At 42.9% G+C, this 15,962-nt stretch overlaps 1 protein-coding gene across 18 annotated transcripts in view; it reads left to right on the top strand.

Moving 5' to 3' along the window:
• Positions 1-15,962, top strand: part of celf2 (cugbp, Elav-like family member 2) — a 207,809-nt gene that overhangs the window by 129,524 nt on the left and 62,323 nt on the right. For all 18 annotated transcript variants that reach the window (XM_055020784.1, XM_055020783.1, XM_055020771.1 and 15 more), the window contains 2 exons: positions 161-357; positions 15,716-15,798. In XM_055020784.1, coding sequence (XP_054876759.1) covers positions 180-357; positions 15,716-15,798 — 261 coding nt within the window. In that variant the 5' untranslated portion in view covers positions 161-179. The remainder of the gene's footprint in view (positions 1-160; positions 358-15,715; positions 15,799-15,962) is intronic.

Raw genomic sequence — 15,962 nt, forward strand, 5'->3', positions numbered from 1 at the left:
TTATTTTACTGATATTATGGCGCTGATGTTCCTCTGGGACTCTGACATTATCGTCTGTGTTGGGTTTTAACTCCCGGCGCTCGCAGCCGTCCGGAGGATCCTCATGTTGCAGCTGTTGCATTCTGGGACGTAACGCTGTGTGTCTTTGCTTGTCCGACAGCAACGGCACGGCCGGGAAGATGAACGGGGCGCTGGAGCATTCGGACCAGCCGGACCCGGACGCCATCAAGATGTTTGTGGGTCAGATCCCGCGCTCCTGGTCGGAGAAGGAGCTGAAGGAGCTGTTTGAGCCGTACGGCGCCGTTTACCAGATCAACATCCTCCGGGACCGCAGCCAGAACCCTCCACAGAGCAAAGGTACACACACACACACACACACACACACACACACACACACACACACACACACACACACACTGATTCTTACCGCTGGTTCTGAAGGGAAAACAGCGTTTCCATCCAAACGTGGCGCAGAACCACTTCATGATGCTCAGTGGCTGCTGTTTAAGAGCCAATTCCAGGATGGTTAATGGCTGAACACATCATATACGTGCAAAATTACACAAGCCAGCTCATGTTTTGTGGACCATTTGAAGACAAAGACGCACCCTGACAGACTTGCAGAGTCAATTGTGCGAAAACGGTCGTGATTTGCTGCTATTTTCCCTCCCATTCCCTTTCTCTCTTTTTCCCTTTGATGAATTCGTCAAGTGTGAGAGCAAACAATAGAGACGGCAGCAACAAATGGGCAGACAATGGTGTTGCCATATTAACACGCGTCAGGCAGAGTGGGTGCTGATGACACTTGTGATGAGACACAGGCAGTGGGAGGCGAGACTGACAGGAGGAGAGACGTGACGCCTCCGTCCAACTGCTAACCAGATTAATCAGGAAGACAAGCAGCTTTTACTTCCCGTTTCTGACTCAACTCCTCCTGATGCATCCATCCTTCAGTCCACCTGCTTTTGTTTCTGCTTTATGGAAGGTGGTTCAACTTTCCTAGTGGCTTTTTTTGCTGAATTAGTTAAAAAATCTAAGTATATAAGGGATACAGTTAATGCCAAATATCCAGAGATTAAAAGATTAAATCTGATGTTTTGTAAATTTTTGAAACATTCGATTTTGCTTTTTTATTTATTTAGCTATATAGTTGGTTTTGTACATAATTTCTATGAAATTAAAACTTTTCCAGAAACAACTTAAGTTAGTGGTTAAAATATTGATAATAAAGTAACTTTAGATTTTAGCAGTAAATTATGGGACTTTTTCACCGCCGTCATTTCGAGGTTTTCTTCAGACAAGAAAACAATTCAGGTTAGAAATGTTTTAATACAATCCTTTGTGGAGATTGTTGTCACTTATCAATCATTGGTGATTGGCTCCAAAGATCATTTACTTATTTAATTTTGGCGTTTTTAGCCTGAAACAGTTTCAGGAGTTTTCTCGACTTATATTTGTCGTAATTATCTGTGAGATGCTCACAAGTCGTAGAGACAAACATAAGAATAATACATTTTAAAATAAGGCAAAGATATTCAGCACATGAAATTCCACACATGATTACCTTGGGAGAAGCAAAGCAAAAGTTTCCTTCAGTTTTAAAAGAAAATGGAAAAACAAGTCCTGCTTTGAAAAACTCCCAGGAATCCTAAAGGCGTTGATGTGAGATTTCTCCATTCCTCCTGTGCTTGCAAAGCGCCATGTTCTGCAGGAGGAAGACGGTAAAAACCGACGGGTTCAGATCCGTCAGAGATCTGCCGTCCAGTTCGCTGCTTTTTACCTGCAGCTGCGTTTCTGTTCATGTTCTGCCAACAACGAAAAACTAGAAATGACATTAAAATCACACCAGAATAAGTTTGTTCATGCAACCAGCCATTAAAAACAGAGCAGAGACGGATGTAAACGGTTCCAATTCAGCCAATCAGAGGAGACGCTGGAGAGACAAGCCCCGCCTACTTGGGAGCAGCTACGTTTTGGGAAATTCGATCAACCTTTTCTAAACTGTGATGCTCTGATGGAGCCGGCGGCACATTATCCACAAAAACCATCCAAACCATCATCCTCCCTCCACTTCCTGTCGTCTTCTTCTGCATCTCCAGCAGTAGTAACATCTGGTTGTTGATCATGTGACTCAGAAAGTGTTTGGATGCGGGTCGACTGAAATGCTTCATGGAAACAGTAAAACTGAAATGATGCTTTCAAACTGGATCCAGTTTCCTCTTTCCTGAAGGATTCTTCCTCTCCTCCTCACGACCGATTGATTTGTTTCCTGGCTTCTTCAAGCGCCGGCCCAACTCGTTGTGTTCCCTGTTTGTTCTGGCCTTCAGGTGGCTCCGCCTCCCCGGGTTCAGCTCTTCCTCCCGTCCTTCAGCTTCATCAAATCTCCTCCTTGAAATGAGTTGTTATGGCTGATGAGTCGAGAGCGGCGCTCGTCGTCGGGGGGCAGCCACCTCTCATGCTTCTCATTCTTCTGCTCTCTCTCTCCTCATCTTTTCTGTGCTGAGAGGTGAAGGCGTTAAGAGGAAGTGTTTTGATTGAGCTCTTCTGGCCTTGTTATTCTGCTGCTGCTGCTGTTTCTGCTGGTTAGGTAAACCGTTTGGCCTCATCTGCCGCCGCCTCTCTGCTGAAATTTCAACTGTGGCCTCTCCGGCTCCGCTCTGTTTACTTTAATTTAGCCACAGTGCTGGGCGGAAAGAAACATTTGGGGCAAATGAGCCCTCCTGGTTCGCCTCATGCTGACCCACAGCCTGAAGTAGCGGCTCGGATCGGCGCGAGCTCGTTAGTCTGTCTGCTTCCTCATTAGTCGCCGTTTCTGCCATTCCTGAAAGGACCTGAGCAGCAAACGGATGAAACCACAAACGCAACATGATAAACTCTCTCTGAGGACGCTTGGACCAGAACGTGGGAAAACAAAATAAATCCTCGTTAAATTCTGGGAAATTAGTGTTGTGTGCTGGATTTAAAATGACAGAGCTGCTTTTCTGATTTCGTTCTGCGAGCAGAAGTTAATCGGATATAATCTAACTTAATAAACAAGAGATTTGATGTGAATGGAAGAGTTATTGTTTCTGTAATGCCGGCTCACATCTCTCCAGGCACTGCGAAGGCTTCATCCAGGAAAGTAATCGTGTCAAACCTTAAAAATCACTTAGATGTGTTTCTATGAGCTTGTCGTTTTTATACCTGAAGCTGTGAAAATGTTGTTTTCTCCCATCATGCAGCAGTGAAGGAAACTGTTTTCCAACAAGTTTCTCTGGATTCCTCTTGTTATTCTGAAGATTTCTGTGAAGCTTCTTCTGATTTGAAACTTTTGGAGGATCAAGCTTATAAATTATTCATTGTAAATCTTTGTAACATGAAATCGTTGGTGGTTTTGGTGGCTGGCTGCGCTGCAGGTGTTAGAAAGATGAAACATCAACCGATTTTTCAATGAAGCATTAAAGAAAAACATATTTCATGCTTGTCAAGTTTTAATGTAAGAATTGTTTTTTATTTACAAATAATGAAGTCTAAAACCATAAGAAATTTTTGTCAGAAATGTAATAAATTAGATTAATAGACGTTAAGTCCTCCACTTCATTTTGTTTGAGAGAAAATTTAAAGCTAAATGTAATTAAAAAACACAAGAAAATACATCATGACACATAACATTAGTTTAATTGGCCAAACTGTACTGTATGTACTGTTATGTTTCCGAAGAGCCAAAACTCCATAAAAATGTGTTAAAATTGTTATAAATTTGAAGTTTTCACCAGTTACATCTGTGTGAAATCACTCTAATCCATTTTATAAAGTGTTAAACGTGTTTATCTACAAAAATGTTTTAATTTGACAACAAAATTATATGTTGATGTTGGTACAAACCAAGGTATTCGGCTCATTAAAGTAGGTCAGACAGATCTGTCTATAATACTGGTTTGTGTGATAAAGTGGAAAGACTGAAGCGTTTAAAACGGAGAAAACGACTGAATCCTCCTTTCTATCAGAGCAAATTCACAGCAGCAGCAGCAGCAGTAGCTGCAGCAGCAGCGGCAGCGGCTGCAGCAGCAGCGGCAGCGGCAGCAGCAGCAGCAGCAGCGGCAGCAGCAGCAGCAGCAGCAGCAGCAGCAGCAGCGGCTGCAGCAGCAGCGATTAACGGCTGATGAAGTTTCTCTTTCAGAAGCTTCTCATCATGACTTCAGTTTCCTTCTCAACCTCATTAATGTTGGAGTTCCAGATGTTTTCCTAAACTTCTGGATAAGGAAGTGAAAAGATGTTTTTATTTTCTGCACTGGCTGCTCTGATGCATTATATTAGATACATGTAATTTATTTGCTGTTTATTGAGGAAATCCTTTGTTTTCTGTTGCTTCATTGAAGCCAAACTGCAAAGTATAACTTTAAATCAGATCTTTAGCAACACTGGATGAAGAGGAGTAAATAAATGATTAATTAAAAGATTTAATTCCCACTGAAAGCTTTGGCTAAACTACAGTTTTCCTCATCAAACCACTAAGTGGTTATCAGTGGATCAGTGTAATCCTCCACTCATTATTAATTTTGTCATCTGGTGTCTGAGAGCCTGGAAAACCAAATTCCTGCAGCAAACGCCAGTCGTTTCCCTAAAACCCAGAAATATCCGGATCTCTGCTTCGCTTCCAAAAACACAAACTTTAACTGATCTCTCTAAGCCTGTTTAGGTTAGTTAGAAGCCAAAATTAATAAACTGCGGGAGTTGATTTGGACGTGAGCTTCGTTACTTTGAATAATCCCCCAGATTTTCTGCTTTGGTTCCAGAGTGTTAATTGGGTCCAACATGAAGCTGCTTTTCGTTGTTGTTGGTGAAATCCCAGGTCTGTTGTGTAGATGTGTGTGTTTATGCCGACGAGGAGCGGCTAGGGGATATTGGTGGAGCTTGTGTTGGTTTAATGTGTTTGGAGTTAATAACCAGATGACTGGATGAGCGGTGGAGGAAAGAGGAGTGAGTGAGAAATGGAGCAATTTGCCATTTTGTGCTGAAAGAGAGACAGAGATGCAGGGAGAGATAAAGAGAGAATGAGACAAGGAGAGCCAGAGGGGTAAACAGAAAATGGTCCTCTTGCTAAAACACAACCGTAAGCTCCATGTCGGGTGTGTTGCTGTGTGTGTGTGTGTGTGTGTGTGTGTGTGTGTCGGGGTTTTGGCAGAGGATGTGATATGTCATTTATCTTAATGATGCACCATAGCCCACATGAGCTGCTGAGACACACACAATAAGTTTAATGTCTTCATTAAGTGGCTCTTTTCTGCACCAAATTCTTTGTGCACAGCGTGACCTGGAAATAATTCAGAAATATGGAAGTATGAAAAATTAACTGCAAGCCACATGGAAAGCAAATGCATCATGGAGGGAATATTAGGATGCTGCAGATCCAGCCTGCAGGTAACAAGGAGGTGACGAATGTTTGAAAGCACAAGAAAAAAAGTTTAAAGAATTCATGTGAAACTGAAAAATCTAAATTGCAGGAAGTCGATTTTTAAGATTCCAAAGATTTAACTTTTTTGGAGAATGTTTGGAATAAAATCAACATATTTTACCAAGCAGTCATGTCAGATTGTGTCATAAAGGGCCTTAAAATAACATTTATTGTCCAGTTGATAGGACAGGCGTTACAGATTATAATCTATAATCAGATTATAATCTCTACACCATGTCGTTAAAACCAAACCAAAGATCTGTGCTGTAAAACTCCAGTGGATGAGAAATGAAAAGGTCAAGAACAAAGCAGCAATAAACACATAAAAACATAAAGATCATCAAAATTAGACCAAAAATGAACTCTGGTTGTTTTCCTGTTGTTAAAACTGGAAAATCAGAACTTTTAGTACTAATTTCATATTGAGAAATTACAGTAAAATCATTTCAACGTTTCTACAAAATGGTGAAAACAGCAGCAAAAACCAAGCAGAGGTCCTGGTACGGATCCCAGCGGGACTCCGCAGGGAGCGCTGAGCGTCTGATGCTTTTTTAAAAACTGTTTTAAAAAACTGTCTCCATCTTTGGATGTTGGGCAATTTTGAGAAAACTTAAAATGTAGCAAAGCATAATTTCATGAAATGCTGGAGCTGCACATGGCTGTAATAAGCAGGAAGTGGTTGAAAACGCTGAGAGGTTTTCAGGAATCTCAGTTTCTAACTTTTGCTGTTGAAACCTGCAGAAATGAACCAACAGATGGAATAATCTCAGACTGAACCTCAAAGGTTTGACAGAAATGTTGCACAATGATCAGTAACAAACCGTTTCCTCAGCAGTCATAGAACAGGCGTGTCTGTTGCTCTGCATGCCATCCCTTAAATGTTGTTCTGATGGATAGAAGGAGATGAAAACAGGAATCTGGTGGAAGCTGCAGCCATGTTTCCAGATAAACGCAGGCAGAGAATAGAGCCTCTGATTCCCGATCAGCTCGGTTCCGGTTCCGCGTCCAGAGACCCGGCAGAGCCAACCGCCTCCCCCGCTCCGCTATGGCAACGTGGAGCGAACGCCGCTCCGTCCAAAACAATTATCTGCTCTAATGGATTCGGTTGAGTCGGGGCCGACCTGAGACGGGGACTGATTTATTTCATTCTTTCCTAAAGCAGAGCGGCCAATTATATCGCCTTAACTAGACGTTGGCTTTTTGAGTCGGCTAGCCAGGCCCAATTAGAGAGCAGCTGCAGGTGGATTTTAATGGGAGCTTTTTTTCTGTGTGGGTTTTCAACTCATCTGTTTTTTCTGGTTGCTCTGCTGCTGGCTCAGCGACGGGGAGATTGCTGCTGGGTTCCGAGTGAAGATTCTTTGGGTCATCCAGACGTTGGCTTTGGTTCCCAGAAAAACGCCTCCTGTTGTCTCTGCGGTGGGGGGCTGGTGCCTCCTCGCCAAAGTAACCAGTGGATTGTGTAGATTTGTGAAGTGCTGTGAGTTGGACCGAGTCCCGCTTAACAGGATTAGAGCGTCGGCCAAACGCCCGTCAGAGAGGCGCCATTGTTTGAAGCCTTCCACTCATCCTCTGTGTTTCTCCATCGGTAAATCTCTTCTTTATTGCGCTGTCGGATCCGGACTGCGCTCCCCGTCTCTCAAAAATTACTCACATCCATGGTCCGGACGCCCAGCGGGGAGGGAAACAACCGGCGCCACCCGGAGGCCTCGGGTGCTAACAGCGCTAGCAGCCTCAGAGTTTACTGTGCAGGGACAGAATAAACAAGCTTTTACTGTAATATCACTGAACAAACCGTTCATGTTTATCAATACAAAATAAACAGTGACGTCTCCAAATTTTGAGTAATTATGTTCAAATTTGCATAAACTTTACTCACATGTTGCAGAAATCGCAGGTTTCTGATCTCTGACGTCTATTTATTTAAATGCTAAATGAATCTATTCACACAAGAGCAGCAGCAATATTATTACCCAAGTAAAAGAAAAAGGTAAAGTCAGTCAAACTACTGTTACAAATACTTTTTCCCCAAAAAAGTTACTCAATTGAATGAAGTTAATTAAACCCACTGATGAACAAAAGATTTGACCAAAATGTTCAGTTTTTCTGGTTTTACTCTTTATGTTTGATTAAACTGAACATTGTTCCTTCATTCAATGAACTACTGACAACAAGCAAAAATGTAATATTTATTAGCAGAAAATAAGAAATGGTCAAAATAACAAAAAGACTCAAATAAGAAAACAAGTGAATATTCATTTTGAGGCAGCAGATTCAACAGGGTTCAGTGCAGAGGTGCAGATAACAGCAAACTCTGCCGCCTGCAGTCGCTAACAGGCTTAGCATGACATATATTAGCTTTGGCTAGTCATCATTTGACTTCATTAATCACCTCAATCTGTTAACTTAGGGGAAAACCTGCAGCGTTCTGCACAGCAGCAGCAGGAGTGAAACCATCTTGGCGCTCATGTTGCGTTGAAAGGCGGCTCGGAAAAACACGTTACGACGCGCTAACAACGGATTCAACTTTTGTAACGTCTGAAAAGAGCCACTGGGAGCCAGAACTGAAATCAGCAAATCTGCAGTAATAATAAAGAAACAGTGTCCTGTCCGGGGGGCCACGGCCCCTCATGCCCCCGCTGCCGCCGGGCCTGGGCACTTCCTGCCCCCCCCCCCCCCTCTTCCTCTGGACCCGCAGGGCTTTTCCCCCTGTGCTGATTCAGCCTCAGCAGATTCCAACCTGCAGCTGTAATAAGACGGGAAAGAAGATTTTAACACTTAGAAATAAGAAATTATGCAAATTTTTCACACTATGGATACAGGATAATTTCATCCCCTGAGACCTGCAAATATTACTCTAATAAATCAGAGGAAAAGATTCCAGCACTAACTGACTTCTACATTTTTCTGTAGATAAACGCAGCCTGAATAATTACAGCCTCGTTTGGAGAAAAATTTATATTTCCTGGACAATTTCAATGAAAATCTGCATCAGTAACAGAGATTATTAATCTGTTTGGATTAGCAGCACCGTAAATCATCAGAGCAAAGTTTTTATTTTAACTTCAGCCTTTTGCTTTCTTAATAATTCATGTAAATCTTTGTTGTTATTTGAACAATTATTCGCTCTGGGAAGATTTCTGCCTGTTTTTAATGTTGGGACAGGTAATATGATGGGTAATCATGGCAACAAGGTGTTTACAACTGTTAGGACCTGAAAAACCTTCATAACAGCTGAACTTTGACCTTCCTACCAGCTGTGTTGGCAGCATCATGATGTGGGCCCGCCATCTGTGTTGGCAGTGTCATGATGTGGGCCTGCCAGCTGTGTTGGCAGTGTCATGATGTGGGCCTGCCAGCTGTGTTGGCAGTGTCATGATGTGGGCCTGCCATCTGTGTGGCTGCATCATGATGTGGGCCTGCCAGCTGTGTTGGCAGTGTCATGATGTGGGCCGTCAGCTGTGTTGGCTGCATCATGATGTGGGCCCGTCAGCTGTGTTGGCTGCATCATGATGTGGGCCTGCCAGCTGTGTTGGCTGCATCATGATGTGGGCCTGCCAGCTGTGTTGGCTGCATCATGATGTGGGCCTGCCAGCTGTGTTGGCTGCATCATGATGTGGGCCTGCTTTCCTTAAAGCTCAACAGAAACAGCTTGAAGTTTCAGCAGGAAAACAAAACGTTTCTGGATCTTCGCTGTGAACAAAGTCCATGAATTCGTTTCAAACGTCCTAAAAAGAAACTGATTGAACTGAAGAACCAGACAGAAACAACAGAGGAGGTTTAGTGGATTTAAATGCATATTAGTGAAAAGTTCAAACTTTTGCTCCAGTTTTTATTACGCCGTCATGAATATGGATTATTATTGTTATTCTGAGGTGAATGGCTGCAGAAGCAGAGCGATAAACCGGAGATTTTCTGATTATTTCTCGCATCAGGAGCGTGTTTCTCTTTCTCTTCCTGTTTCTGTTTTTTTAACTAAACACCAATTACTTATCGCCACTTAAACTGACGGCTTAAATTGCTACCTTGGAGCAGATTTTTCACAATTTCAGCCGCATCATTTTCAGCAGGGGTTCGTCCTATTTCAGCACAAAGGCAACAAAAGCGTTTAGCAGGGCTGTTATCGGAGCATGTAGGTCGGCCTTTATAACCTCTAAACGTTTCTCCTTTTCTCCTCTCAGCCTGACATGAGGATTCAGTGTGCAGTGATTTAGCGTTTTGCAGGCGATGTTCTGAATACGTGATCATAACCTGTTGATGTTTCAGCCCAGGGATCTGGGGATGCTCATCAGCTTTTTACCTCACCTGCTTTTATTGGCTGTTTTCTGCTGCTTTTAAATGTTTTAAGGCAAAAATCATGAAATGAACAGTTTCCAGTAATCAGGGGAAGTTTGGAAAGAATATTATCAGTAAAAAATCTGAATTTCTAGAAATATTCAACCAGAAAATGTAGAAGAGATGATTCTCTGGACTTAAAGTTAATTTTGTCTTTCATGAATTTAACTGTGCAGACTAGTATTTCTTCTTCTAAAAAACAAATTACAAATGACAGGAAATACTTTCAAAAACAGTTTTTATTTCCATCATCCCTTTTGTGAGTCGTATGATAGAGCATTAGGACCGGGCCATGAGAATGTTAGTTATGAGAATATAGTTAAAATGTTAGCAGAATGAAGACAGTTTCACCAGAAGAAAATCCTAAAATTACAAGAAATAAAGTTTGAATGAGAAAAAGCCTGAATATTTACTTTGTCATGTTTTATATTTTTCATTCTGCTGACATTAAAACTTTATTCTCATATTGTTAAAACTGTTTCCTTGTTTATTGGAAAACACATAAAATCTCCAAACCCAAAGTTTGGTACCTGGATTTTGGTCCTTTTGGATCTTTAACTGGGTCTCTGACGGATCGGATCGGCCCGGTTCCTCAGAACTCTGCAGGGACTTTCAGCCTGGAGGAACCGACACTTTGTCTTTTGTCATTCAGCAGCAGAACCAGTGGAAGCTGACACACAGAAGACATGAACAGAACTTGCAGTGGTACTTTCTGATGGGAACGCGGGTCGGGTCGGGCCGTGAAGTGTCCATGATTCAGGCTTTGCCATCAGAATCTGAAGCTCCAGCTGCATTTTTTTCAGGATTTGGTTTCCCGGGAGCAAAAAGCTTCTGACATTTGCTGCTTTGCTTCTCGGAACGACACGGTTTGACTCGATTCAGCCTCTGTCGCTTTCGGTGTTGGCTGCTTTTCTTTGATTTGCGCTGCAGATGGTAATCCTGGAACAAGATTAGCTGACCATGAAACTGCCATCTCTGCTTAGACGGGCATTGCCTGTGAAGGTCTGCCTCTTTATCTCAGTGTGGAAGTGCAGCGTCTCATCAGAGTATAAGCAGCAGGTTTGCATTTCATTTGGTCACCTAGTTGGTAAAAGACAAAATAAAAGGCGGTTCCACATCATTCAAGCGCAGTGCTTTCTGATTTGTCTCCTGAGATGAAGCGCCGCTGCTGGTTTGCAGGAGCATATTGTTGGTTTTTAGCTTCATCCTCCTCAGTGGCGACACCTGAGAAGGTGATGATAAAAGCCGAGCCTGACGGCGCCTGCAGAGAAACTCAGAAAATATTTTCTGCTCTCTAAATGCCTGAACTTAATTTGTTTACAATAAAAATAACAAAGAATTCACTTTGTGCAGCAGCTTGTTCAAGTCCATCATTCATTCATTCATTCATTCATTGGAACCAGTTGCTGCGTTTCTGTAATAAATGTTTCCATTAAATGAGAAACATGATTAGCGTCACTGAATAAGTTAATAAGTCGTTGATAAACTCGCCGCTCCATCGGCCTCCAGCCACTTCCTGTCGTTTTCTTCTTCATGGTTTCTTGTGACTCGTGATTCTTGCAGTTTGGTTTTCGATAAAATACTTTCTCATCCAAACACCGAAAGATTTTAGCAACAAACAAGTTTTTTTTTTTTGTATTTGTCGTTTTCACATGAAGCAAATGTATTTTTGAAACATCAGGATCTGCTATGAGCGGCTCGCCTCTTATTAGCATAATTAATTCAAATTACTGACAGTGCTAATTATTTGACGCTAATGTGTTAAAGATTTAATATTTCTATTAAATATTTGTTGAGCTTCAACGCCAATAGATTATTTTACATGGTGCCATTCTCATAATGTCACAATATAATTCTGTTAATATCACATTATAATTATTGTAATATTATGAATTTTGTTCATTATTAAAAATTGGAATTTAAAGTTCAAATAAGCAGGAGCTGTAAAACAAGATGGCCGCCGTGAGCGTGCTGACATCACTCTGAGCTACAGAAGCCCAAAACCATCGATGGAAAATAAACGATTAATAAATAAACTTGATTTATCACCAGGAGCCTTAAAACCGAAGTTTAGCTCCACATTCCTGCTCAGTGTTCTGACGTGAACTTTGACCTTTAGCATGAAGCTGTCAGGTTTAAATGTTTCAGTGTTGATGGAAATATGGCCGGTCACTTTCCCCTTAAATCCTGTAAAATTTCAGATAATTCAACAATGTCACCTGATTTCCTTGAACCGAATATTCATGCATTTTCCTGCCAGCAAACAGTGCAGACAGAACCGAGACGTACCATCACAGGTCCAAACGGGTTTCTGACTGACTGAGGTCTTTAGAAGATTAGCGGCTGCAGCAGCAGACGGCCTGACCGACCGACTGATCGCTGCGTTTAAATGAACAATTACAGAAACAAACCGGAGTGACTTCATTGGCCACAAAAAGTCACATTAAAGGGCGGAGCTGCTCTTATTTTCACAATAAAACGCCCTTTTAACCACTTTAGAGAAGTTAGACTTTTTAAAAAAATACTTCAATTATTTGCCAGGTTGGAAAAAATTATTCTGCTTCTAAAAACATGTGATGTATTTTTAGAAAGTATTAAATCCAAAAACACCAAATTCTAATAAAATATTGTAATTTTATCTCATCTAAGTTGTAAGTGTAGGATCTTGATTAAAGTAAATAGATCCTTAATGTTGGTTTAAAAAGTTCTAGTTCTCTCAGATTATTTGATTTATAACATGGTAAATTGTCTTGAAAGTGGAATTAGGATTTTTAAACCAACATTAAGGGTTGAATATTAAACCCTGTTTTTATGGTTTTATAAGTTGCTGTGAAAAGAGGTGAAGGTGAATCACTTGGGAATGATTTTCAGTAAAAGCTGACATGCGAGGTCGATTTGACCCTTCAGGACCACCGTAGCTGCTGCTCTGTTGTTCCAGAGGCTGGATGTGTTGACAGAAACAGGTTGGGGGGGGGGGCGTCTTCGCTCAGTCAAAGGCCGCCTTTCAGCCTCCATGAAGCATTTATGAACCAGCATCTCCCTCCTCTGCTCTTTATTCTGTTCACAACCTCTTCCTCCCCCATCCCTCTTCTTCTTCTGTGGTGCACACCCTCTGCCCTTCTTCCTCTTGTCCTCTTAGCTCCTCTTCCTGTTGTTCTCTCTCACACACACATACACACACACACACACACACACACACACACGCACGCACGCACGCACGCACACGCACACACACACACACACACACACACACACGCAGCAGCCTGTAATAGATTTACCCTCTCCTGGAGTTTGTGTGCGCTCGTCTCTGGTGTGTATTTTTTGAGAGTCCCTCTTCAACAACTCAAGCAGAGCGGATCTCAGCGCTCTGAGCCCCTCTGCCTCAGAGTAAATGTTTGTGCTGCGAGAAAAGACTCACAAAAACCGCCGGAAGAAGCATTTATGCCAGGCGGCAGCACATTTTTAGCACTTTTAAAGCGTGTTTGTGTAAATGCAAGGCGTTGCTGTAGAGACTCCTCAGATAAATGTGTCACTCTGTGGCTCACTGCAGGGTTTTTTTCTACGAGTGCTGACTGTTAAACAGGTGGAAGTGACACACCCGGGTGTGTAAATGTGTGTGTGTGAGGTCCGCTCCTTTGCTCTTTGATCCCCGTCCTGACAGCCCACCACCTGGGACGATCCGCCACATGCTGCATGGCTCCAAGGCGCGGCGACGGCTCGGGAATCTCAACGCAGCGGCGGCGCTCCAGCCTCAGCAGCCAGCCCCCCTGCATGCTATATGCCACCAGAATCACTAATGCTAACACCAAAAGCTAACCCTCGCATGTCCAGCTCTGCAGGAAACGCCACTGGAATTGGTGGCTAGCGGCTAACACTGGTTATTGGAATTGAAAATGGCCAGAATGTGAACACTGCTGCAATTGGAATGACAATAGTAGTGATGCTGTGGGCTGAGGCTACGCTAACGGTTCCCCGCTAAATGACATACTCTTTACACCAAGCTGGAGAAAAACCACTAAAAGCTAACGTGGCTCCAAGGCTACAGCTTAACTTTAAACCAAACACCTGGTCAGCTTAAAGTCCAAGCTTTGACTGGGCCACAATTTAACCTTCATTCTTTGAGCCAAATAGAGGAAAACAAGATGGAGCAGCTTTAGCCTGCTTCGTGTTGTTAGTCAGGTTCCACCTGATTTGAGTTGTTGCTCTTCTGTTTGTTGTGTATGATGCTAAGTCTAAATTCCTCCTCCATCTTGCTGATTGTCCCATTAGAAGGGAACAGGAAGTGACATGTGGAGGTGAAGCAGACACTAAACCCGGTGTTATCTGCTTGCGCGGCGGGCGCAACGCGGCGGGCACAGCGCAACGCGGCGGGCACAGCGCAACGCGGCGGCGGGCACCAGGCGAAGGGCCAACTCGTCCCGCCGGACGCTGCAGGAATCCAGATCCGTTTCGCTCCCGGCCTCATCTCTGGGACGGCGGTCGAAACCCGCTCCAGATGCTCGCTGCTGGACCGCCAGGCAGGCATCACCGGCCATCAGAACCAGCAGCGGCTCCGCCGCGGTCCGGCTGCTTTGATTTGTGTCGGGAGCAAAACGGGAAAACAACAAAGCAGATGTAAACAAAAGCGCATTCTGCTCACCGCTGGACAAATAAACAGAAATTAACAGATGGCAAAAAACTGGAGAAGGACGATCCGGCAGCGGCTCACCTGTGGCTGCGGCGCCATAATGGGATATTTACCTCTCTAATGAAGCCAGCTCATGTTTGATGCAACACAATCTCAAACCCACAGGGTGTAATGAATTCTGTGCTGCATCCTCAGTGTGGATTCAAAAGAACTTCTAAAATCTTTTCATGAATTGAAGGATCTTCTGATTTTCTGACGCAGATCAACAGACAGCGGATGGTTGCAGAAGAGAAACATCCACCTACGATTTCTTTCTGTTTTGCATGAATGTGCAGAATCTGCAGAGCCGGGCTGCAGCTCTTCTCTCCTCCCTGCAGGGACTCACAAACCTGCTGCACTTTGCATCTTTCTGTTTAATGTTTGGGATTAAATATAATCCATCAGGTCAAACATGACGGAGAATGGAAGCAACCAGAGCGTTAATAAAGGCCCTGCAGATCATTTTCCATAATTAAAGGTTCGATTCTTCACAGGACATTTGTAGATAAAAGTACAATAAAAAAAACTGAGTACAGAAATTAATCTTCAAATAAAATATAGAATAATAATTTTAAAAATTTACTATGTGTATTGTTAATAAAAATAATAAAAGTAATAAAAGAATATGATATAAAATATAATTATAATGAGTATTAGAGATAATACTAATAAGAGTAATGATATTGGTCATTATGGCAGTAATATATTTTAATCATTGAGATATTTTTACAGCTTTTTCCCATAATTTTAAATAATTTGACTGTTTTGTAAAATGAATCCAATTCATCTTTAGGGACATGACATAAACATTTTGGAGATATCTCAGTTCACAAACAGAAGATAAACAGATTTCTGCAGAGAGAAATTATCCGTTTTCTATGATTTGAGGAACAAACAGGCCATAAATGTGAATTTGCAGAGGCTCTCTGCTTCCTGGCTTAACCTTCATGTCTGTAATTACGGCGTAAATCAGGTCAGTGAACGCATCGCTTCCTTCTGCTGCAACTTCCCTCTGATTGCTGCAGGATTAATGAGGAGAAGCTGCTGTGTTTTATTTTGTTTTTGTGTTCCTGCGTCTCCCTGCGAGCCGCTTCCTCTTGACTCGACTCATCAAGCTTTGAAACCAATCCAGAAGCCTTCTCGTCATCTCGGCGCTGGATGTTTGTGTGGTTAACATTCACTCAGCGTCTGCAGGTGTCGACAGGTGATGCCAAGCGGATGAATATAGAAGCTGCTCTTTGTTGCTGATCCCTCTGCTCTCTGTGTTTCCTCTGTCTCTCCAGGCTGCTGTTTTGTCACGTTTTACACAAGGAAAGCTGCCCTTGAAGCCCAGAATGCACTGCATAACATAAAGACCTTAACAGGGGTGAGTATTTGTGTCTTGGCTTCTCCTCTTCCCACCTTTCGCTCTAATCACACACTCCCAGCAGCGCCCTGAGGCGCGCTCGCCCCCGGCCTGCGTGTGTCGGTGAGATTACCTCCATGCTGCCACGCCGCATTTAGCCGCGGTGAGTGACCGGGCGCGCGCAG

Source organism: Poeciliopsis prolifica, unplaced genomic scaffold (genome assembly GCF_027474105.1).
Source record: "Poeciliopsis prolifica strain line A6 unplaced genomic scaffold, Auburn_PproV2 SCAFFOLD070, whole genome shotgun sequence".
Classification (NCBI taxonomy): domain Eukaryota; kingdom Metazoa; phylum Chordata; class Actinopteri; order Cyprinodontiformes; family Poeciliidae; genus Poeciliopsis; species Poeciliopsis prolifica.